The sequence below is a fragment of the Nilaparvata lugens genome, unplaced genomic scaffold (assembly GCF_014356525.2).
Source record: "Nilaparvata lugens isolate BPH unplaced genomic scaffold, ASM1435652v1 scaffold4616, whole genome shotgun sequence".
In the NCBI taxonomy this organism is placed as follows: domain Eukaryota; kingdom Metazoa; phylum Arthropoda; class Insecta; order Hemiptera; family Delphacidae; genus Nilaparvata; species Nilaparvata lugens.
In genome coordinates this window covers 1-25,553 of record NW_024090721.1, presented here as the reverse complement: position 1 = coordinate 25,553, position 25,553 = coordinate 1, and the positions used below count along the sequence as shown (strand labels likewise).

At 34.2% G+C, this 25,553-nt stretch overlaps 1 protein-coding gene across 1 annotated transcript; it reads left to right on the top strand.

Annotated features, from left to right (window-relative positions):
* Positions 1-543: 543 nt before the first annotated feature.
* On the top strand, positions 544-16,511 carry LOC111058794 (the record flags this gene model as incomplete). The annotated part of the gene is given in 5 exon segments (XM_039444418.1): positions 544-824; positions 8,728-9,102; positions 12,180-13,162; positions 15,621-15,700; positions 16,369-16,511. Coding segments are annotated over 5 exon segments (1,714 nt in total), but the record flags the coding sequence as incomplete, so codon positions are not given.
* Positions 16,512-25,553: the final 9,042 nt, after the last annotated feature.

Sequence of the window (25,553 nt, the reverse complement as noted above, 5' to 3'; positions counted from 1 at the left end):
TAGTATATATTTTAACAAGAGTAAACAGTTGATACCAATTTAATATTAGGTAGGCCTACCGTACATCAGATATACACCATCAGCTACCTTCCTTAGAAGGCAGTAGCCGAGTAGAGATTTTGCAACGCTGTTTTCCTATCTTTTACACTGACATTATAACGATTATCGTATGTAGCACCACAGAGAAGAAAGAAATTCCTTCTACTTTGTGGTAGCACTGAATAAAAAACATAATGTTCCATATCCTATGGTTGAAGTACATTTTTCGAGAAATACACAAATCGTCTACTTTTGTGTCGAGCAATTGAAGTTTTTCTTGTCGCGTTCAGACATGTAATGCTAAAAAGTGGTTGAGCGGAATTGAAGGGTTCAATTATTAGATTATGAAACAATAAATTGGTTTAGAAAAATATCAAAATTATTTAATAATTACTCATTTTTATGAGAAAAAAAACGTTTAAAAAACGGGGTTGGTGTTGGTAACACTTACGAAGGTTTCAACAAGCCGGCAAGCGCTTACCGGTTTCGGTTTGTTTTGTTACCTATTCTGTGGTTTTGTTTCATGTTTATGATAATGTGATATTTTGTTGAGGAATCTTAAAGTTACATTATTGCAATTTTACATTATATTTGAAGTTAGATTAAACAATTACAAATTATTCATTGCATTGTAAAAAAAATACTAACAACGATGTCTTCTGAAGAGGAAGCAGACAACAATCTTCAGAAATTCTTTCTTCCCATCGAATGGTCAGAAATGTCTGATTTGGAAAAGTCCCGGGCTCAAAACATTTTTGATAATTACCAAACGATGAAATCAATGGGTGAGAACTCAAATATTCTATTTATTCACTACATCATTTCAATAGCTTATGATTTTTTTATCATCTCAATTTAAATTATTGCCTCGTTTTCAGTTTATATATTTATTTTAAGATGCTTATAAACCTAACCTTCCTCAACCGAAAGGAAAGGAAAAACAGTAAGCGTACGGCATGGTTAAACAATAAAATTTTATTGGTCATTCAATATTTACAAAAGATTCATCGACTTCGTTTAATTACATTTTTTTAAATCACTATGATTCATGAATCAGACTCAAAAATACAAACATTAAATTAACAAATCATATAAACATAGATCACAGTTACTTGATACCTATATCATTATAAGAGAAATGGTACCAAGTTTATTAAAAAGAAATCATTTACTATGTACAAACATTCCTTAATGAAGACCTTTTTTATTTTTGAATTGCCTTGAGAGCGACCTCTTTCATTAAAAAAAAATTATACAATATCCTTAATAATAACTGAGCGGTCGCTCACCAACTAGACTTTTGTCTTTAATTGTATGCTAGAAACATTCATTTGTCTGGTGTGGAGTTTTATAACTTTATTGAAAGTGCCAGCTTTCTCTGAGATTTGGAATGGCTGTATTGTGGTATTTCTAGTCCTTTGGAGATAAAGCTAATATTATCTTTATCCTTAAAAAGAGAATGTTTAATTTCACTTTTAATGCTTATTTTAGTCTACATGTCATAGAACTTTTGATTGCTGACATTGGCATCAATGTTTTGAACATGTTGTGTTATGTAATAAAAATTGGATAAATATGATACGTATTTATCATTAACATAATTTAAATACACGAAATAGACACAGGCCCGGTTGCTAATCAGCCGGTTAAATTTTATAACCGTGATTAATTCTACGAGAACCAATCAGATAAGCCGTCACTTCAAAAACACCTTCTCTAATTGGTTCTCGTAAAATTATTTACGGTTAAAATTTAACCGGCTGATGAGCAACCGGGCCTATGTCAATTTCGTGTATTTAAATTATGGTGATGATAAATATGTATCATATTTATCCATTTTTTAAACATTACACATGTTCAAACCATACAATGATGCCAATGTCAGCGATCTATGTTCTATGAAATATGGTCTAAAATAAGCATTGAAAGTGCAAATTACACATGATTCTAACATTCTCTCTTGAAGGACAAAGGTTAAATTAGCTTTAACACCAAAGGCCAAAGCATTATTCCATATGATAGGAAACTCTTAATCTGTGCGTAATAGATATTCATCAGCACAAGCCTTTCAACTGGTATCATAATGACATACACATAGTCTGCGAAGCATTATAAGCCTTGAGAGTTTTACAGACAAAAAATCAATGATCGCCTTCTATGACAGACATGAGTCAATCATAACACCTAGAAACTTGAGAGATGTAACATCCTTCTGCTTTCTGAAATTGAAAATTATATCTTCTAGAACTTCTCATCATTAATAAACATTATTATTAGCTGTACTGCATCCCAGTCCTTTAGAACAGAATAACTATGATTTCGTTGTTTTTCGAAATCAAATTTTGATGGCAATTAATTTTCAAACCAAAGTCATCAGCAAACATCCAGACTGTTTATATCAATATTAATCGGCTAATCATTAATATAGATATTGAATAGAATAGGGTCTAAATAGCGAGCCCTGAGGCACGCTAAACTCTACCAATCTGCCATTTGACAAAACCTCATCCTTGTATAAAATATTATTCCTGACAGTCAAATATGATAATATAAGTCGTAATGCGCTTGGTGTAAAGCCATAGAAGCCCAGTTTATCTCCCAACATATGGTGTTGAACAGTGTCGAAAGCTCTTGAAAAATCGTATGAACTCAGTCTCACAGAATCACCCGACTCCATGTTGCTTATAAGCCCACTAACAACATTAACAATAGGATCATTTGTGCTTCTTCCAGCCCTGAAACCAAATTGCTTATGTGTGAATATATTGTGGGAGAAAACAGGTGCAATTGGTTTGTAGTTACTTTGCTCCTTTCTAGAACCCTTTTCAGGATAGATACAACCAGCAATAATACATTCATTGATTGAAAAAGCCAGTCCCTCATTTATTTTATCATCTGTTATCTTCAAAATTGAAGCATTTAGACCATAAATATACATACATTTACTATTACTTGAACCTGAAATTGTATGAAAAAAGTTTTCAACAGTTACTCGCTTAAAAGTGAAATTTAAACGTGGTCTTTTCAACTTACTATAATAAAAGCTGTATTTTCAACACTAACAGGTATATCATGGCTCAACTGCGAAATATGTTCAACAAAAGAAGTCCTCAGAGGTTATATCATCAACTTGTTATTGAGTTCTATTAGGCTACTACATTTATTTTTTGTGAAACTACAATTTTCCATATAGCTCTACTCTTATTAATATAACTATGTATAATTTTATTGTGATACAAAATATTATTGTCTGAATAATATTACAAAATTATAAAATTAAATTAATATTCAATGTTCTAAGATTACCATCATACCACTCACTTTTTTATTTTGACATTATTAGATCTCAAAGATTTTCGTTGATACCCCTGTGGGTGGGGGAAGCTGAGTCGAGCATCAGACTTGAAATACTTCAAGACCAGAATACACGCACAGTATCCCTGCTTGTAGTAAGAGGCGACTAAAAGGGACTCGGTGTGGCTGGGCCAATCACCCGCATACTTAAATAAAGGATTCAGAGAAATTATACTAGCCTCGGAACAGGACTGGATTTGCGGGAAAATAAAAGACCTCGCAATATTACTATATTTGGAACTTGGAATTTTGTTATTTTGAATGGGAAGGAGGTGGAATTGGTGGAGGAAATGAGGAATTCAAGTTGCAACTCATGGGGTTGAGCGAGACGAAAAGGAAAGGCCAAGGGGAGGTGCCCTTGAAAAAGGATAATATACCCCAGCAGCGAGTAAGTCGGCATGCCACAAAAAATTCCTGGATATCAGCACACATTCCAGGGATTTTCTGGTGTAATGCACTATAGTATCGTACACGTCCTACAACAATACATGAACTGAAAGAAAGCGTTTAAAATCACTGCCATACACCAAGATTTGCTACAAAGTTTCCATAACAAGTTTTGGCTGAGAACGCCAAATGAGAGAATATCTTTCTGATGTCATGTTAAAATGATGTATTTGTGAACATTCAGATTGCAGACGCATAAATGGCATGATTAATACGAGTACATATACGAGTACCATTCCATTTTTAATCCAGCCTACTAGTTTTATTAACTTACTAGTGGAAATTACATCATTTCAAAATTTCTCGTTTCCATGCGTCACTCTGTATAAATATGTTGTTGACATTTACCGGCAAGTGATGGAAAACCTAAATTCGTTCATTGACACACTATTTCTGTGAGTGAAAAAATTTTACATTGGCAATGTCGCAAGAAATTTTAGAAGTTTTTGATGTGTCATCGACATTTCTAAGAGCAGCTTCTTCCATTAACAAATAATCTTTAACACATTTTTTTGTCATTGACAAATGTTACTGTGACAATTTCACAAGAAATTTTTAAATGTCAACGACATTTTGCCACTGTCTTTTGTCAACGACACTGTTTCGTTTTAAACGCAGCTTAACACAGGTTGTCTGAGGATTGAGTGGTTTCTGATGTTTTATGTTTTGATCCAATTTTTTAGATGTTAAATTCAGTTTGGTAACATCTCTAAATTATGTAACGCACTAGTGTGCAAGGTAATAATATTACAAATGGTTCTTACTATCTTAATCTTATTTTACCCAAAGTTATATAGTATTTCCGATTATTGTGTGATGTGTTTCGGGGAAGCTTCCTTGTTAACTATTTGGTTTTTGAAACCTAGTAAACCTGAGAATGTTTTTAAAATTTAGTAAGTTTGTTTTTGTAAAATAAGATGTTATGTATTGATTGTTAGCAAGAAGCAGTTCACATCCATGGATAACATGAATCTTCTTCACGTTTGAAACAATTCGGAGTTTCATCATACCTGATGAATAGATTTTACATCAGTTCAGAACATTCCGGCTTCAACATCTCAATATTGAAGGGAACGATACCAGTAGAGCTGTATGTATACAGTAATTAGAAAGGGATTAAGGTGGATGTGGTGTATTGCAGGATTATAAGCAGAGAATGGTTAACGTTTACATGAGCATGCTTCTATTTGTATTGTTATTGCACTGTTTGATGAGTATTTCTTCAAAGATATTTAAAAAAATTGTATTGGCTTTGTACTAATTATTTTCATTTGCTGTGCATTCTCTACACTCTGATCTAGTTAGCATGTTATTGGATGGTGTTCTTATAGGAATGTGTAGTCTCTTTAATACATTTAAAATAAACATTGTTGTTCAGACTCAAACTCACAGTCCTAATCTTCTCAATAATAGGAAACTATTAACGTTTAACGGTATATTTATTTATATTTTGTGATATCATCAATCAATAGTTTTAATTTTGTTATGGTTGCAACGCGGAATGGTTTATTATTAGGATTTGAAACTTGAAAGAGTAGAGAACACGGTACATAGAAAAAGTTAATAATCATGGTTGAGAATGATTTTATTTTTTGTTTATTGTTTTGAACGTCATTTGCTGGGCTAGTTTCAATTCGTAAATAAATATTGTCAGAAAGCCTCTATAATCTTTAAATTATTTCATCTTGTCTGACAAACATGTCAGCGGTAGATTCAGTTCTCATATTAATGAAATAAAGATATGACACCAGTTTAATGCTAGTCTACGATCCAATTAACATACGGCTGTTCGGTACACTTTTTTCATTATTTAAATTGGATAATCTTTTTCAATATAATTGTTAAGATATAAGAGTAAGAAAAAGTGGCAACTGAAATTTTTAAGTTGTCTAATAAGCGAGTTATGGGTTGTTGAAGTGCTGCTAACTTTCCAGATTCCGTTTTCTTTCCAGATCATAAACGGTTTCGACTATATTATTAGAACATCTCTTAAAAATTCAAATATGTACCTTCCCAAACTAAAACATTTTATTCCCCATTTCGTTTATAAATAAAAAATAAACATTTTTTTGTAAATTCGATAAATTGTTTATTTTGGAATTAATCTCGAAAAATGCATATTAGAACAAAGCCAATGATATACTGAATTTATTAAAAAAACTCCAATGGAAAATTCGAAACCGTTTATGATCTGTAAAGAAAACGGAGTTTAGCACTTCAACAACCCATAACTCGTTTATTAGACCACTTAAAAATTTCAGTTGCCACTTTTTCTCACAGTTATAATGATCTTAACAATTATATTGAAAAAGATTATCCAATTTAAATACAAATAAAAAGGTGTATCGAACAGCCTTAATATTGTTAAAACCCAATAAAACATTCACATGTTTGATTTTATACACTAACTTTTGGACTGACCTTTGATTCTATATAAAACCCTTGTGAACTGTTCTAGTATACCTTCACGTTCACAGTGGCTGTTATTAGTTTTGCAAACGTTTTTTAATAAATGAAAATAATTAGGATTTATTTTTATCAACTTGATAGAGCTTCTACTCTAAAAGATAAGCTTTGAATTATTGGCTTTACTTTTTACTCATTGTGTTTCTACTCTTTATTCACATATACATACCTAATAACTGGTTACATCCATTCCATGCTGTATTTTAGTTTATCCTGCTTTTCACGTTTCCGTTATTTGTGTTTATTATTTAAAATCATAAAAACATTTCAAATAATACTAACATATTGCCGCAAAACCTAACCGCCTCAACCTTTCATTTTATCATTAAATCATAATTAAATAGAACCTTTCACGTTTTGTTAAAGTATTTTCATAGGCAGGGTGAATCGAAGTGTAGCCGAACTGAGATCCTCACCTCATAACTATAGTGTGGTCCACGTTGAAAGATATAGGACAACAGCGTTCGTTGTTGATCCATTTTATAGTAGATAGCTGATTCCTGTATAAATCTCATCTTATATATGTAGATTAACTGTTCATTTATTCATATTATCATATTAACAGTTCATTTCTGTTTATAATGATCAATATTATATTTTACTCGTCAAGAAAATTTTATTTGATGATTTGATATTTAATTTTCATAATTTAGATTGAACATTTTGGTAATTAATTATGTTTCTATATCGTTCAACAACAATCTGGTAAGGTTGAAGAGCTAGAAAAGGATAGCGCTATCTGCTTTGTCTAATGAAAGACAAGGATAGCAATACCAGATCAAGCGCTAACTTTATAACGCGCCCCTACTACTGTATAATCAAATTATTCATTACTATTACCATTGTTGATAGATTAACATTATTTATCATTTACAACACATACTAGCACTCTTGCAAATAATCTTTATTTTTGTACATAGATGGATAGGTTAGTCTTTATTTTTTATTGTTGCAGCTATATTAAACTTTTGTTGTTTGTAGCATTTTTATTAATATTATTTTAAGAGTTGAATACTTCTAATTTTGTACATTGTGTATTGCTGGTAAATTCAACAGAATGTTAGTAACGGTATCAATAGAATAATAATGACAATTTATATCATCATAGCTCTTGTAAGAATAACTTATTATGGTTTAAGTTTTATGTGTTGTGATTTAATTTTTTTGTCGTTTTTCTTGTTTATGATGTTATATTTTATCAAAATTTTATTAGTTCTATTAGTAATATTTTAGAACCGAAAATTGCACTCTGCATGTAGAACTTTTTGTATGTCTACTACTGCAATTTGTAATTAACAAAAGTGTTGTATTTTTCAAATGCATGTATTGTGATGTAAATTGTAAATACGGAAGGTTTTTTTTTGTAGAGCAGCATATATTTTAAAAACATGGAAATGAAAATTTATTAGTTAGCAATAGAGTACTTTTCTTTAGCTTGGCAGCAAACAGGTTAGCTGTGCAGTAGCATGGACGTAACATTGAACTATTTTTGCAATTTCGCTGATATTTTTGTCTTCAACATTCTCTCTATTCTTGTTATTCTATTATCCTTGTTTACAATTCCGCACGTTATCAGATGTAAAATTTAATTCCATTACATGAGAAAAAAGTTCTTCTGTTGAAGTTTTACTGTACTGTACAGTTCTAGGCTTGGGTGATTTCACGTGGTGTGGCCCTATTTTTTTATATTATTTATTACTAGTAAACTCTTTTGGCTCTTTGACAAAAATGTTCATATTCCTTTAATTGCTGTATAAAAGATATAGGTAGTAAATTATTCACTTACATATTTTCATGTTGTTTTTCATAGTATCCAAATGATTTTTTAGTTTGAAAGCGGTAAAATTAGAAACGAATTGTAACAGGCCTCGAAGCAAATAATATTGTTTCATTGTAATTTCATTTAAAATAGCAATATTATAATTCAATAATAAATTACCAAAACAGTGTGCCAAAATAGAAATCTATCCGAATACCTTGTATCCGGCCTCTATCTCGTTTTAAAAAAATGTATCAACAGCATTATCTCCTTTTATTTTGAACTTTACTCAAGTTCGCCCACTGTCATTTATTATTGAATAATATTGCCATTGAATTATTGTTTATGTGATAATAATTGTAATGAAAAAGTCTATTCCAATATTTATAGGACAATTCTTTTTTGTAAAAAAAAATGTATTTACTAAGAAAATATTCGTTAGCTAATCATAGTTGAGAATTTATTTTAGCTAATATTTAGCTAATATTTTTAATATTTAGCTGATATTTACTTCTTTCTTATTATTTGTCATACAGTGTTGGCTCTCCTGTAAACTTGTGTGTAATGTTCTAAATAATTCTATCGTGATTGACAATATCCTTTTCCACTAATACCTGTCTAAATCCACTATTATAAAATGTTTTCATGTTGTTTTATTACAGGCTTACAACCACAAGAACCCTACTTCATAAAAGATTACAAGAAGAGAGAAGAAGAGAATGTTGCAAGAATAGCCAGGCTGAAAGCAACATCAAGCAAAAAAGTATACAGGGTGAATGAAGGGGCAAGTACCAGTGGTAGCTGTCGTAGCACCATCACTAAACCATTGGCGACGAATTCGGATGTGTCCGCATCTTTATCATCTCAGAGCAGAAAAGAAACTGGGCCATCCATTAATGCGGACCCGCCTCGTAGCCTCAGTGTGCGACTCGATATTGAAAAGTATTTCAGTGATAAGGAGTGGGCACGCAAAACTCAGCTGGAGAGGGATCAACTAAGAGCTGAACTGGAAATGTATTCGCTTAATCGGACTTTTGGTGAGTGTATATTTAAAAAACCCTCGTTCATCTCTTTTCCATTTGTTTTTTTATCTTATTCAACCATTCTAACTAATCCAATCGAATCTTATTTTTGTCCTCCTCCTACTTTTCTTTGTTGTTTTTATTCTGATCGCCATCTCCCCTTTCTTATCCTGCTTTTCCTTATCCATTTCTTCCTTTTTTGTTTTACTTCCGTTTCCTCATTCACCTCTTCTCTGTCATATTTATTCAAACTCCACTCTTATTTATATTTTTCATCAACTGCTTTTATTATTTTTATCAACTTCCCCTCCTTCTCTTCCTCTCAACTCATTGTTACACATCCATGCTGTTCTTCCTTTTCAATTCTCTTATTTTATCTACTTTTTAATTGTTTAGTTCTCAATTTCTTCTCAAGAAGAGGTAAGGCATGATTAAAAAATTCACTATTTATACCAGAAATCCGTCTGTAAATAACAGAAAACCTAACAAATAAATTATAAAAAAAGAGGAAAAATAAAAAAATAAATAAATTTTTTGATCTTATATCATGTTTTTCATTTAATAATGGTATTTCAAAGACTTGAGAAATTGAATTTGTAGGTAGGCGAAAGTCTTATATCTTTTTGAACTATAGCATTCAAAACGGTTGAACGGCCAAGTTTATTTTTCCCTCTCTTTCCTACTAAAATCTGTAAGTCATTAGACATTGTTTATTCATTACATTGACACGTGTTAATCCATGTTAAAAATTATATTATATTTATATTTTTCATCGGGCTTAAGAAACGAGACGGGGCCGCCGATAACAATAGATGGACAGGTAGAAGTTCTAGTGACCCTTTAGTGGTCGCCTATTGTTATTGAATATCCACATTTTCGTGGTCTATTGTTAAGGTTTCTACTCCGAGGAATATAATGGCAGACCAGTGTGGTTACTTAAAGGTACTTTCAGCTATAAACCAGTGGTAACATACAGTGATTGGATAAACACACACATTACTATCGATGATAAATACAAATTTAGTCAAACGTAGGTTGTGTGTAAAGCCCACATCGATTTTTGGATGTACTATTGTTTGCCGTCCTTATAAATTCTACAAGATTGAATGGGACTTGACAAACACATAATACACATCATATGTTTGCCAAGTTGTGTTCAATCTAATAGAATTTGAAAGGACGCCAAAAAATCGTACATTCAATAAGTATCGTATTGTATGTAACTCAAGTTAGTCAAATGAACCATTGGGAATAATACTGTTGCGGGTTTCTGCACTAATAAAACGCTTGAGACGATTTATACTGATTAGCTTTATTACTTATAACACTATAACACACGGAGGTAAACTAGAAACAACTATGAACTGATAACTACCTAATAAATTACACAGAATTAACAATATTACAAGTACTTGAACACTTATTTACATTCAATAATTGCTGAAAATACAAGTAACAGATAAAAGGTGCAAAGTAGTAGAAAAGCACACGGGACCACTAATGAGGGTAATGAAGCGGAGTCAGAGCAAGTTGAGTCTCATCAAATGAACCATTGGGAATAATACAATAATATTAGAAGTACTTGATCACTGATTCATTCAATAATTGTAGATAATACAAGTAACAGATGTAAAGGGCCCTACACACTTAGGGATTTTGCCTGTGGCGACTAGCGGACTTGTCCTGGCTCGGCTCATGAGAGAACCTGTAGTGTGTAGGCTCTTCCGGCCGGGAGAGTGTAGTTATCGAAAATCTAAATCGCCTAAAAATCGAGGTAGCAGAAAGCTAAAAATAAACTTTCTACTGGTGATATTTTTAAAAGTTTTTTCGATTTGTATATCATCAAGCTATATCAAAATGAAAAAGTTTTCTCAGGAAAAATTTTTTTCGATCATTACTTTTTGAGATATGAGCACATAAAGTTTAAATTTTCGGGACAACATTTCAAATTCGGTAATAAATAAATCCATGGGATTTAGAGGATAGATTTTTCATGGTATTGTTGATCTAGTAAAACAGAAATGACTTGATCTAGTAAAACAGAAATCTACTAAAAATGACCGAAAATAACTTTTATCTGAGTTATTTTTAGTAAATTGAATAACTTTTTTAAAAATCTATATCTTCAGAAAATTTTTGTTTTACTAGATCAACAATACCATGAAGAATTTATCCTCCAAATCCCATGGATTTATCTCTTAACGAATTTGAAATGTTCTGTCCCAAAAATTTAAACTTTTGGCGCTCATATCTCAAAAAGTAATGATCGGAAAAAAATGTTTTCCTGAGAAAACTTTTTCATTTTGATAGCTTGATGATATACAAATCGAAAAACTTTGAAAAATATCACCAGTAGAAAGTTTATTTTTAGCCTTTGCACAGTCTTAAAGAATTTGTGGTCACTGAATCCAAATCTGAAAACAAAATTCCTCTATCTCCATTCGAAAATCTGAAATCAAAATTCCTCTTTCCCCATTATTGAACGATTCAAATTTCGGTAGAGATGATTGAAAAGTACGGCCAGCGGGACTCGCGTTGCTCACAACAAGTGTGTAGTGATTTTGCACCGAGCCGTTCAAGGACACAGGTGAAATCCGTAAGTGTGTAGGGCCCTTAAGGTGCAAAGTAATAGATAAGTTGGTGCTACCAGCTAGAATTGCCTTCAAGAAACCTCACGGGGTCAGTAATGAGAGTAATAAAGCGGAATCAGAGGACAATAAAGTATACTAGTCGAGAGTTAGAGGATGCACCTTTTTGGAACAATAGCCCAGTGCGCAGGTAGCGCGGCCCCGTCTCCTTTCTTTTACCCTTTTCAACAACTCTATTATTTATGTTACAACTCTATTATAACTTTTACTATCTCTATCAACCTCCCCTCCTTCTCTTGACTTCCTCTCCGGCAACCTCCACTCATTGTTACACATCCTTAACAATCATCCGTAATAATCCGTTACACATCATTCCCCAATCACCACTTTATCAGCAATGCACATGAAGGTTCTTAAAATCATCCAAGATACATTTTCTATAAAAATATTTGTGATTTTTCAATATTTTCAAATTATTGATTTGTCTAATTTCTACCTTCACAGGAAAAAATCCAGAGCCACCTTCCTTTGTGTTGGCCTACAAAGAACAAAAAGTCAGGCATTTACAGAAAATTCGTGAGGAAAAACTGTCAAATGTTGGCAAAGGACTCAAATTTAAAAAAGCATCGAAACCGTCAAATAATGCTGAAGACAATAATCAACAAATCAGCACTAGCATAATTGAGAACAACTCTCAAAATATTCAAGCTAAGAAATCTGTAAAACCGGTTAAAAGTTCCAATGATATTAAACAACGGAAATCTAAAGAAGAAGCTCAAGTTCATGGTCCTATGACAGTATCCCAGATTGATGATGTTTTGAAAATAATAAGAGATAGTACCGTAGAACCCTCTCTAATAAAAAAATTAAAGACGAATGGAGAGATTATAAAAATTTTCCAGTATGAATCTTTTGAAGGATCAGTTTTAAGGAAAAAATTTAATCCAAAGACACTTGGAAGACCAATTCAAATTAATGGTGCCAAATCTCCCAAAGTCGTGCAAATTCTTCTGAAAAGAATTGAAACTAATAAAAAATCTGGATTAAGTAAAAGATTGCAGAACAAGTCAAATTCTGATATGCCTATAATTGAAGTTAATGAAGACGGCTCGTTTTCTGAAACTCGTGCTGAACTGGAAATATCAAATAATGAACCAAAAACATCGAAAAATGATCCAGCCTCACAGAGAGAATTGGACAATATATCTTATACTGAGACATCTAGGAAAAACCTTGAAGTTAGTAGCGACAGTTCGGTTTTCAAAATTCCGTTGGTTCCGAAAAAACCTACGTCAAGCACAAGTAGACAGGTCAAAGTAGCCGAAAAAGATAAGCTAATGCAACTAGCTGCTAATGGAGCTTTAACAGGAAATAATTATAAACTCCGAAAGAAACTCATCAGGAAACAAAGTGCAAAACTTGGAGAGGAAAGAAGAAAGGAATATGAAGAAGAAATCGCGAGAAGAACAAGTCGAGAATATATATGGGTAAGTGTGGATGAAATAACATAACTTGTTAATTCTATTGACTTTCTTTATTCAGGTTGCTAGAGGGTCAAACTGGCTGTCATTAGTTTTGTGCAAATGTTAAATATAGATGTAGAATGTGTGACACTATTGACCTGTGATAATAGGGTCACATATTTGCGCTACTCTACAAGCTGGAACAAAATTGTTCTTTGAAAAAATGTTAATTATATATACAGAGTGTTTCTGAGCTCCCTACCAATATTCTAGGGCATTGTTCCTGGATACGAAGCATATATAAATATTTTCAAACTGTCCAAAAGTCATTAAGTTACGCACACAGCCGCCATTTTGTTTTTTTCACCTACTATTTTTTTTAAATAATGGTTTTACATACGGGAGTGAAAAATTGCAGATTGACAACTAGGCAGAGCTACAAAAGAATTATGACAATTTTTCATGAAAAATAAAAAATGGTGGCTGTTCAAAATGTTGTTTCTTGAATTTATAGAAAAGAATTATAGTACCCTTTGAAATTAATAAAATAATAGAATATATATATATATATATATATATATATATATATATATATATATATATATATAATATATATATATATATATATATATATAATATATATATATATATATATATATATACAAGAAAGTAGCCCTGAATTCATACATTTTAAAAAGTTATTTCCTGAATAACCATAAAACCGTTGATTTAACAAAAATTTTCAAGAATAACTTTTTTTATTGAATTTAAATACAAATCGATTGACACCTTATCTGTCAAGATTGAACGAATAACAAGTGAGATATGGCAGCTTTAGTGATAAGTGACCACTGAAGGTTTGTTACAGTGCACACCGAGGCATGCTGATGAAGTCGCCTCAATAATGCAACAATCTCCATTTGCATTGCATGTTATTAGTAAACGATTTTAGATTACTTCAAACAATAAATTAATGTTGCATAACCCTTTTAAGGTAGGTCACCTATCTCTTCACTAAAGACGCCTTATCTCACTTAATATTCGTTCAAATTTGAAATTTGAATTATGAAATAAGTTAATTAATTAATTATTCTTGTAATTTTTTAGTACAATCATCGGTTGTTTGGTTATTCAAGAAATAACATCTTGAACAGCCACCATTTTTTATTTTTCATGAAAAATTGTCATAATTTTTTTGTAGCTCTGCCTAGTTGTCATGAAATTACTCTGCCATTTTTCACTCCCGTATGTTAAGCCATTTTTAAAAAAAAATAGTAAGTGAAAAAAAACGAAATGGCGGCTGTGTCTAACTCAAGGACTTTCGGACAGTTTTGAAAATATTTAGATATGTTTCGTAGCCAGGAACAATGCCCTAGAATATTGGTAGGGAGTTTGGAAACGATTTATCAATCTAGACTATAATATAAAAAAGAAAAGAATCGGCTTATACATGTACGGGATAGGAAATACACAAATGACAGAAATGCATCATCACGTTTGAACTAATTAACTTGAAATTTTGCATAGATTTTTAATTAAAGAAGGATGGTTATAGGCCTTTTTCAGTTGGTCAAGATTGCATTTTACAACACGATTTTTTTCCCGGTGCAAAGCAAAGGTTACCTGCTAGATTTAAATAAGAACTCACAGTACTGATATCAGCTATCCTCCATAGAAGGCAGTGGCAAGCCAGAGAATCGACAACTCTGTTCTCCTATCTTTCTTTACAGCCATTATAACGTGGACCTCACTATAGAGATATTTCGGCAGCTGAGCTGTCTAACACAACTCCTGCGCAAGTAATCCATTCCCACCACATATATTGTTTGACAGTCTCTTTTAGTTCTCACATAATCTAAATTTAAATGAAACTCCCATAATGTTGGTAGCCTATTTGAATAAAAATAATTTTACCTCATGAATGGTCACCATTATCTCAAAACAGCTTAGGCCTAAGGACGAAATAGACGCGTTTTCCACTCGTTACAGAGCGCATGGCCTTTTATGGCAAAGACTGACTATACGTGCTGAATCTCGGCGCGAAATGACCTGCTGCAAATCTAAGACGCTGAATCTGCATTTATTCTGCCAGATCTTACTATATGTTGAATATGCGCCGAAAAATTCCGCTCGTAGTCAGACGTAAAAAAGACAGCCTTCACGCTACTATTCCGTCCGTATTTTATTGGTTTAAGACTACCCAAGTGATACGCATCACACGTTTTGAGGCACTATAATTATAATATTCCTTCTCCTTCTGATTATCTTCTGTAATTCCATGCTTTGAACTATCAACAATTCTTCTTTTATATTACTCAGCACAGACAAGATGATCCTTGTATTTGATGAGCCTTATTGATACACTAAAAATGCACAATATCTGTTGCTTAGCAAACCATGCCTCAACTATTCTGATTTGTAACTACTCCCTAACAATGTATTTATACAAATCATAACATTAGTTTATTTGTTTTATTCGCAGAATGATTTTTTCAACGAAGTCAGCAGTTTGACTTTTGAAGAGACAGATGACTTATGCTTCACTGCCGTCGAACAAAAACTGTAAGTTATTTTACTGAGTTTTCCAAATTATTTTAAAGTTATAATTAGTTAAGTAATTATAATTATAATTATTAAAGAGGATAATTATGATGATGATGAGACATAAAATGTGTGACCCTAGTGTCGTGCCTTTGCTGAACAAACCCTTCAAATTGTAATAAACAATCCGAGCTAAAAAATAGTTCTTTGTGAAAATGTTAGTTTTTACTTAATCCACAATATTTTTGTGTGCTTTCATTGCAGTTGTCCTATAGTTGAAGGTGCGTTCCGACCGTCTGCAAGGGAGTGATATTGAGGGGCAAATAAGCTCATAACTTTCAGTTAGATGATGCATATTATTAGTACTTGAAATTTGTTAGTTTTTCTTTAAAATGTCCGCGTATTTCAACTGAATAGAATAGTGTTTAGGGTTTTGGAATAATAATGACTTATGAAGGTTGCAAGCTACAGTTGCAAACTGCCCTATGTTGTGATTTCGATCACATTGCGCCTTCAGTTTATTCGAGGTCTATTTTATTCTAGGTGTGAATTATTAAGGGGTATTATTTGTCAGATAATTTAAAGTTTTAGTGGTAGAAAAGCCGTTCAAGAGTTGACTTCCTAATACAGGGTATTCCCATTTCTTTATTTATTGCTACCATTGTAATAATTGAGTTGCTCTTTTTCAGATCCCTAACAATTTATCATTCTTGGAAAAATGAAGTTCTTGCCCCTATGGCTAGTGATCTATTGGACGAAGAAAAAAGTAAAATAGAGGCCGAAGATGAAAAAAAGAAAAAGAGGAAAGAATGTGGGGAAAAGAAGAAGAAGAGTAACGTGAAAACCAGTGGAAATGCACTGTCTGCAGGTAATAGTTATTTGTGTAACTAGTGCGCAAAGTGACAGTTTGCTGCACCGAAAGAAACGTTTACGCACGAGCCGTGCGAGCCGCGAGGGCGGAATGGTTTCTTGAGTGCAGCAGAGGAACTTTGCGCACGTATTTCACATTAAATTTTTCCTACAGTTACCATTGAATATGAAAAGTGGTTGATTATGGGTAATATGATGGCTGAAATCCATGAAATGTTTGTCTGTATAATTTTGTTATTAATAACAACTTTAATTTATTTCAAACTTGATAATCCAATTGAAAATTAAATTAATCCAATTAATTTGAAAATTTGAATAATTTTGAGAAAATCTTAATTTCTAAATAGTTTTTCAACCAGTCAATCTATGAATGAAAAAAATATTATTCGAAATAATGAATAATTAATAATATTCAAAATGTATAATTTAATGAGTTCTCATTTTTATCTATTTGAAAATCATAAATATAGATAGAACAAATTCGCATTCAAAATACATGCCAACAATGTCAACAGCTGATTGGGATGGCTGCAAGATAATACGCAAAGTATTAAGAGTACCGTACGCAAAGTAATACTTTGCACACTAGAACGGAAAAGTGATTCTTTGCGTTCTGTAATCAGTGCAGGAATGGTCACTTTTCAAGGTAACTGTAGGAAAATAACATTTTATTCTTACAAATTAGAATTTCAAATCATATTATTTTATTTATTAAAATGACTAAAAATTGAAATGACAAAGTGACTGAAATTTTATTGAATAACTGTTATAGTGGAGACATTTTTGATTAAAAATCGCCATTGAAACATAGTTGCTACCACTTCGAGATTTGGCACATATATCGTATTTATGATGCCAAACCTCATACTTAGGCAATAAACCTTACCGGCGGAAAATGGTGGCCATAATTCACTTTTTCTCTTTTTTTTACAAAAACTATCCTCCTTAGAGAAAAATGTATCATTTAAAAAGTGCCCTCTGAATAAATATCTTCAACTTTTGTTATATACAATTTTTCGATATCTTCAACCCTAATTGAAAAATGAAAATTCAAATATGATTTTCCAGAAATTCTTCTTTTTACAAAGTTTGGCTTTTCTTAGATATGATGAGTTATATTGTAAACTGCCACATTATCGTTAGCTCATGATTATTATCTATGTTATTTGTTAGATAGTAGATCAATACAACCCTAGATTACCTCCCCCCCCCCTATCACACCCCTTCTTCAAAGACAGAAGTATACCAATAACTATTGACATTAATTGAAGATGTAGAGTACAAAGAATAATTATTTAGTACAATGAGCATTCAGAGTAGTTAGATGTAAACTAAATGTCGAAATAATTGTGGGAGAAGGTTGTGTGTGAGATTTATGAAGTTCGAAAATATTCCCTGATTGGTGGGGTTGGGTCAGAATAAAGTAAATCTTGTCCACATTCTTCTAATTCAAATTATCTTCTAAACAAGGATTAGGCTATATCCTGTTCCGACTTATATCTAGCTAATTATTCAAATAAACCTACAATATTGCCAAAATTTCCTATTATTCAATCATAAATGATATCTTACAATATATAACACATTTATTATCACAGTACATGCAATTGAGTCCTTTCAATTCGGTATCTGTTCAGTAACTTTTTTCATAATTGGAGTGGAGCTCTGTTGTACAATCAGAGTTTCTAGATGATAGACCTTGACAGTGTTAGAAGAGATCACTGTCAGCAACTCCTGTAGAGCAGGACCTATCGTCATGGGCGTTGGAGTTGAGGAGTCTCCATATACTGTCCAGCCCCAGACAAATGAATGGTTCTTAACAATTAATTTCCCTTGAATTTTAAGAAACTTTTGAAGTGAAAATGCACTTACTTTTGTATAGTGACGATCGTTTCGACCTGTTGTTGGTCATCATCAGACTGTCTAGGTTAGGTTAGATTAGGTTAGGTTGGGTTAGGTTAGGTAATGAAACGATCGTCACTATACAAAAGTAAGTGCATTTTCACTTCAAAAGTTTTTTTAAAATTCAAGTTTAATTTTAACAGTGAAAAAGTATGGATATACAACAGAATTAATTTCCATTCTTGGATGTGCAGGTAGGGTCGGTGAGAATAGAGTGCAGTTACATCACTTGTTGGAGGAAGAAATCAAAATCTGTATTCAATGACTGCCTTGATATCGTACTTTTATATATCTGAAGTATCTCAAAGTTCTCAACTTATCTAATGAAGTCTTATAATACCCACCATACAATCTAATAGAGAATTTCTTCTCATCAAGGCTTACGTTTTCTCTAAGAGAACTCTTAATCCTTGCAGAGAGTTGTCTCTTTGAAGAAGTTTTAATGCATTGACCTATCCTTTTTCATATGAAGCAGAAGTAGTATCACAACCTTTTACATTATGAACAAATAGAATTGATTCTTCAATTTTTTCAACTCACTTTGCTGTCGTGAAATATTGTATATAGTTTACTTTGTTTCACAATTTAGATTATACAAAATAATTATCTTGTCCGTTTATGGAGAAAATAAAGCTAATAGGACCAATAGTAGGTTGACCAACAACTTTTTGTGTAGTTGAGAAGTTGATATTGTGGTAATTATTCATATTGAATGAAAAAGACTAAGAAATTGTCAAAAAAACCACTGATTTATTGATAATTAGAAAGACCGGTTTCGGTTATTACACCATTGTCTTTGTTTTTTGACAATTTCTTAGTCTTTTTCATTCAATTGACCAACAACCTCTAATGCTCCTCCTTTCTTAGTCACTTTTACTGCCGTAGACACTATCAAGCAATCTGCACCTGACTCTGCTAAGCAGACCCTGATATTATTCTGCGGACACTTTGAACCAGCATTTTTATCAAACTTTTTTGCTATATCTATTGATTAGAAACTCAGCTCTTGTCGTTGAAGTTGAGTTATTCTCTTTTCTTTGATTGTAGCAAAGGTTCGCCTTGCAGCTCTCCGACAAATTGTTTCCAACATTGTAGGATCGATGGTGTCATGTCATGAATAAAACAAATACAACCAAAAACATTAAAATGATCAAGATGGCAGTGATCAAGTTCAGATTGAAAAAAATATATATCATAGGAGACCTTGCTCTTCAACATAATGGCACTTTAGCCTGATAATATTTGAGACAGGTCATCATTCACATATTCCTGGACATCGTAATAAGCCCTGCTTCTCAGAAAACCGGTTACAACTCTCTCGAACACGCTGAGGTCCAACTGCTTCACCCCTGCAGGCAGCGTGTTGAAGTAGCACAGTGCTGAACTCCTATAGCATACCCGCGATCTCTGGAGGCGCACCCTGGGGACGTCAAACAGCTCTCGATGCCTGTGTGATGTACATCAGTCCGAGTCAACAAATTTGTGGGATTCTTCTTCACGTACATGAGGCAGAGAAGGAGGAAATGGCTGATTACAGTTAGAATACCCAGCCTAGCAAAATGGGCTTGCAATGAGCAAGATGTTCGCTTCCAGTAATGATCCTGGCGGCCCGTTTTTGCAGCTTCAGTATGTCCACAACCTTGGCTGAGGACCCCACATGAGTAGACCGTAGGAGAATGGCAGTGGAAACGTGCATGATACACCATGCCCAGATATGCCTCCGTCAATGTCCCCTCAGCTTGAGCAAAAGGAAACAGATTCGGACAGTCTCTCGGTCACTGCTGGATGGGCTGGCCAGCTGAGCTTTGAATCCAGCATAAAGCCCAGCAGCTTCACAAGCTCCTGATCATGAGGCAGATTACGCGACAAACTGCAGACGATGTTTTGTGTCTTGCTCTCATTTAGCTGGAAACGGTTTACCAGAACCATGAGGTTGAAGATCGCAGATGCTCTGCGACCTCTCCACACCTGCTGAAGGTCAATGCCAGACGACAGCAATGATGTATCATCAGCAAACAGGAGAGTTGCGCCCATTGTCATCCAGGTCGTTGATCATCACGATGAACAGGATTGGCCCCAGAATTGAACCCTGAGGTACCCCAAACCTGACAGGGAGTGGACATGAAACAGCTCCACCCAATGACACCACCTGCGTCCTCCCAGTCAGGTATGATTCCAAGATGTCAAGAGCAGAGTCCATAACCCCATAATAGCGAAGCTTCTTGGTTAGTATGTGATGGTCCACACAATCAAACGCTCTGCTCAAATCACACAATGTAAGTGTCAGGGACTCACCATCCTCAAACACTGATCCAATTTTCTCAGCCACTCGATTCAATGCATCAACAGTCGACCTCCCCTACGAAAACCAAACTGATATTTGAGAGAAAAGTTGTTTCTCTCAAAAAACACCTCAAGTTGGGGTTTTATGACCGCTTCAACCACCTTCCAAAGATTGGAGTCATAGATATTGGCCTGAAGCTGTTTGCTCTGGTGGTCACCCTTCTTATACACAGGAACGGTTCTCGATGTTTCAGGAAGTCAGGAAAAATGGCAGATCTCAGGCGTCATTAACTACTGTAGCAAGGGGGTCCGCAATAACATCCACCACCTCTCTAAGCATGAATACAGACATGCCATACACATCAGGGCTTCGGGATGGCTTGAATGAACGAATAATCTTCTTCAGGGCAGGCGGAGTGATGGGGCGGAAGAAACACAGACGAGCATTCACTGGTGGACTCGTGCAGCTAAAGTCTGAGATATATATTACTTTTAACATGAAGAGGAGAAACTCATTTCTCCTCCACAGTTTGTATTTGTAGCGTAGACACAGACAGACATCCTGCGCACAATGGATGCGCCGTGTCATTTGCTTCATGCTCTTGTGATGAAAACAAATTATACCTGCTGACCAGTATATGACTTGGAGCATTGCCAGCAATAGCTGGAAGGGGAGTGTTGGGTGCGTCGCGTTGCAAAGCTCTCTCACACAGACACAAAAGAAGGAGAATGCTGCTAGGTGTGATTAGGAGTGATTAGTGGAGGATAGAGCATCGGACCTCTCCGTCTTCGAGAAAGAGACGTGTTAAAAGTAATTTCTCTCCCACTTTAGCAGCTCAACTGGATCACCAGCAACTGTGAGCAGATTATTCACAATGCTATCAACCGACTCAACAAAAAAGTTATTGAATGCATCAGGGCTCGCGAAATCAAGCTGTCTCCTTGGCAAGGACCGATGTGAGTATATCACATCCCATGTCGCCTTACAGCGATTCGGTGCATTTTCAATCTTTGCAGCAGTTGCCAGCTTCTTAGCCTGCTCGATGTGCTTTTTATAAATGGATTTGGCACGTCGGTATCTCTCCCTGTCGTCATCGTTGCCATGTTCACACCTATCCTTCAGAGCAAGCATAAGTCCTTTCAGCCTGGCAAGATCATCAGTATACCACTCTTGATGGCTTCTCATTCGTCCCTGCTCGCTGCAGGCTGCTTGAGCGATATGGTTTTTGTTTCTCAGGAAAAAAGAGGTTGAATCTTTCATAGAAATGATTGAAGAAAGTCCCAAATAATCAGGGGGTGCTGGCCATATCGTTTTTAAAAAGGATTAATGTATATTCATGTACAGGCCTTGATCTGAAAATATAGTTTTCATGCCAAGTAGGTGTTTCATCACTCACCATGGATGGGCCACACAGTGTAAGACTTGATACCAGTGCAGAGTGGTCATCACCATGAAGTTCAATGACTTTGTGCTGCAAACATCCGGCTGAAAGCTCACAGCAACATTGTCCAGGCAGGAGACTCCTCTGGTGGGCTCGGTGCAAGTGATATACAGGCCAAAACATTTCAGAAGCTCGATAATACATCTCTTGCCTTTGAGTCATCGCCAATAAAATTCACATTAAAATAATCAGCTACCACAATGCTATATGTGGAGTGGTGTCGATTTAAAAAAGACAATAAACGTTCAAATAGGTCACAAAACCTGTCAAAATTACCACTGGGAGAGTGGTACAAAGAAACAATAATAATATGGTAAGTAGGCACCATCACAGCCACAACTTCCAAGTCAAGTTCTACACAAAACACAGAAACATCAATTTCGGTGAAGTCGATATTGTTTCGAATGTAAATAGCAGAGCCACCACATCTGGTCACAGTTCTACAATAAATTGAGGCAATTGTAAGATCAGAAATTGTTGAGTAGAAATCTGACTCACCCATTGTCAAGAAAGCTCACATAAACACAATATATCGAGCTTCTGGTCTTCAACAAATAAAGAAAGAATACCCTGCTTAGATCTGACACTCTGTGCGTTCCAATGACCTAGAACAAGATTGGTTTTTTCGGCTTCACAACATCCAATCACAGGTGCTGACACTAATGGGTTTGTCTCCCTAAAAAAACACGAGTGTCTACAACTGGTGCTTTTGTCACAAAAAACCTTCGAACCAAGGCACCAGAAGGCCAAAAATCAGCATTGAGCAATTTATCCACAGATTCGGTAGGAACTATAATCTTAAATGATTTATAATTTTCAAACTTTGTTCGAAGTTCAATGCATTCAATTTTGTTCAAGTCTTTATCAGTCAAACATTTTTTACCGAGTCAATAGATTCACTTTTATCAATTCTAGATAGAAAAATTTTACTAGTAGGCCTATCTTTAATCCTTTTTGAAATGCTAAGTCCGGTATCTTTTCCAGTACATAGAACCGCATCATTTAAACGCTTATTTACCGGTTTTTGGGTCGATGTTCAACGATGTAACTCTCTTTTCTCAGATTTAAAATTTGAAATGGATTTTAATTTCTTCCCAACTTGATCACTAATATCGTAGGTAACCTTCCGGTGGGCGCGTCCTTGAAACTTAAATGAGTGGGCGCGTAGCAGCACTGAGTGCTGCCTCTGAAATATCGTAGTTTCTAAGCCTCATACATCTCAGGCTAGGAAAAAAAGGATGTTTATATCATAAAAAGTAATTTTATAATCAATTTGGATAATTGTAGTCCATATCTTGAACATGCTATACTATTTTTTAATAATAATATACTGGACATTGTTACTCATTGAATTGAATACAAATACTGATCACATTAAAAAGAATAATTTAATTTCAGCATTGTCAAAATATCAAAAAACATCATACAAGGCACATATAATAATTGATAATTAAACTTGAAAAAAATGGGATAGTCTCTTAAAAAATAACAAATGAATATTTGAAGACATTATAATGTTGTGACCTTGACAATAATGATTCATAAACACTTTTCACATGTTGTAATGTGCTTGGAATGTTTTTTGCAAACAAACTTTTTGCAATCATTACATTTCACCGTCGTACGATTGCACTTTTTCCCTCCACATACAAAGCATGGACCAACAGTTTTTTCTGTCTCTGGAGCAGCTATTGGTTGTTGTTCGTCGCGATATTTTTCTAAAAAAAGGTGAATGTCCTTTGGTAGAGTCTTGATCTGTGCTCGTGTTTTCAAATGAGCCTCCAACAGTTCAAACCCTAAAACAGAGAGGTATTCACGACGGCGTTGGGTAGAGTTGTTATTATGGTAAAATACCACTTGCGAGTTGATGCCAGCCACATCCAAAAAACTGAAGAAAATTCTCAGTGGCCATCGCCTTGTTTGCCGTGCAGTTGAATATGAAGCGCACATTTTATCAACTGTGTCAACACACCCTTGGTCGCATTATAATCTGTTATTATCAGTGGTTTGTTTGTTAGCTCATCAGTACCTTCGCAATCATGCATTGTTGTTAGGACAAGCACACATTTTTTCCGTTTGGTCTGCATGGAGACCAGGGTTTTATCAAATTGAAACCATACAAACATGACCCTATTCCCGCGTTTTTGAAATAAATTCAGGAGGATTTCTCTCTTATTGGCTATGAGTGCCAGTGATAGTCAATCCTTTCTCTAATAGGTCATCAGCTAATAGAACACTTGTATAGTAATTGTCCATTGTTATATTTCGTTTGAATGTTGAATGTCTTGAGAAAGTCTTTGTACAATTCATAAGGTTTATTAGAAACATCATAGATCCCTGGCTTCTGCTTGCCACAGTACACTCAAAATTTGATGTGTAAAAGGTTTTGCTGTCACATAGGCTATAAAATTATACCATACTTAGCCGGTTTATTTGGCATGTATTGGACAAATCCACATCGGCCTCTGAAAGCAAATAGCATCTCATCAATGGTTGTGAACTCACATGAGAGTAATTATTTCTACAGTTTGCCAAAAATAAGCTGTAAACTTGTCGAATTGCCGCTAGCTTGTCAGTCTGTTCTCTCACCACTCTAGTAGACAAATAATCAAACCTGATTGATCGTATCAAGAAAAGGAAGCGCTTGTAACTGAATGTGGCCCTTGTAATCATCATACCTATTCCATCGTCTTTCCAAAGTTCTCTGCAGTTTGCACGATTACCATGGTTTACTCCAAGTAAGTATAAAATACCTAAAACAGCCATAATCTCATCGCGAGTTGTATCTTTACAGTCTCTATCTCTGGAGTATTCTTCTTGCTCTCTTTTGGTAGCAATAAACGTGTTTGTACAGTCTACTATTGTATCAATGATATCCAAGTCTATAAATTTAACACTTTGACTCCCAGGTATTGTAGTACTTAGGTGTACGTTGGCTCCCATGAGTATCTATTAGATGCACAGTAATCGTTCTCCAGCAGCCCATGAGCAGCTTTCAGATACTCAGGTTTAGGTCGGCTTTAGAGCATTGTGTATCCAACAGCAACTCACTTAGCTTGGTTTTCAATGTTGTGTCTTGTTCGTCTGGTCCCGTGGAGAGGAAAAATTAGTCTGGGTTCTGAAAAATTCAGCAGTTGGTCACACTGACAGCTATATAAAAACAGCTGTTTTTTCGTCTGTTTCCAGCTAGTAGTCTCCAAGTTGGTATTATTTTTATCTCCGTGTAAATGTGCATGTACAGTTCTGTTCTAACCTAAAATATCATATGGTGTGAATGTTGTTTTATACTGCGAAAAATTATATTTTATAGAATGGATAGTGATGAAATTTTTATGGAATTGAACCGCTCTGATGTCAGTGATGCTAGCTCACTTAGC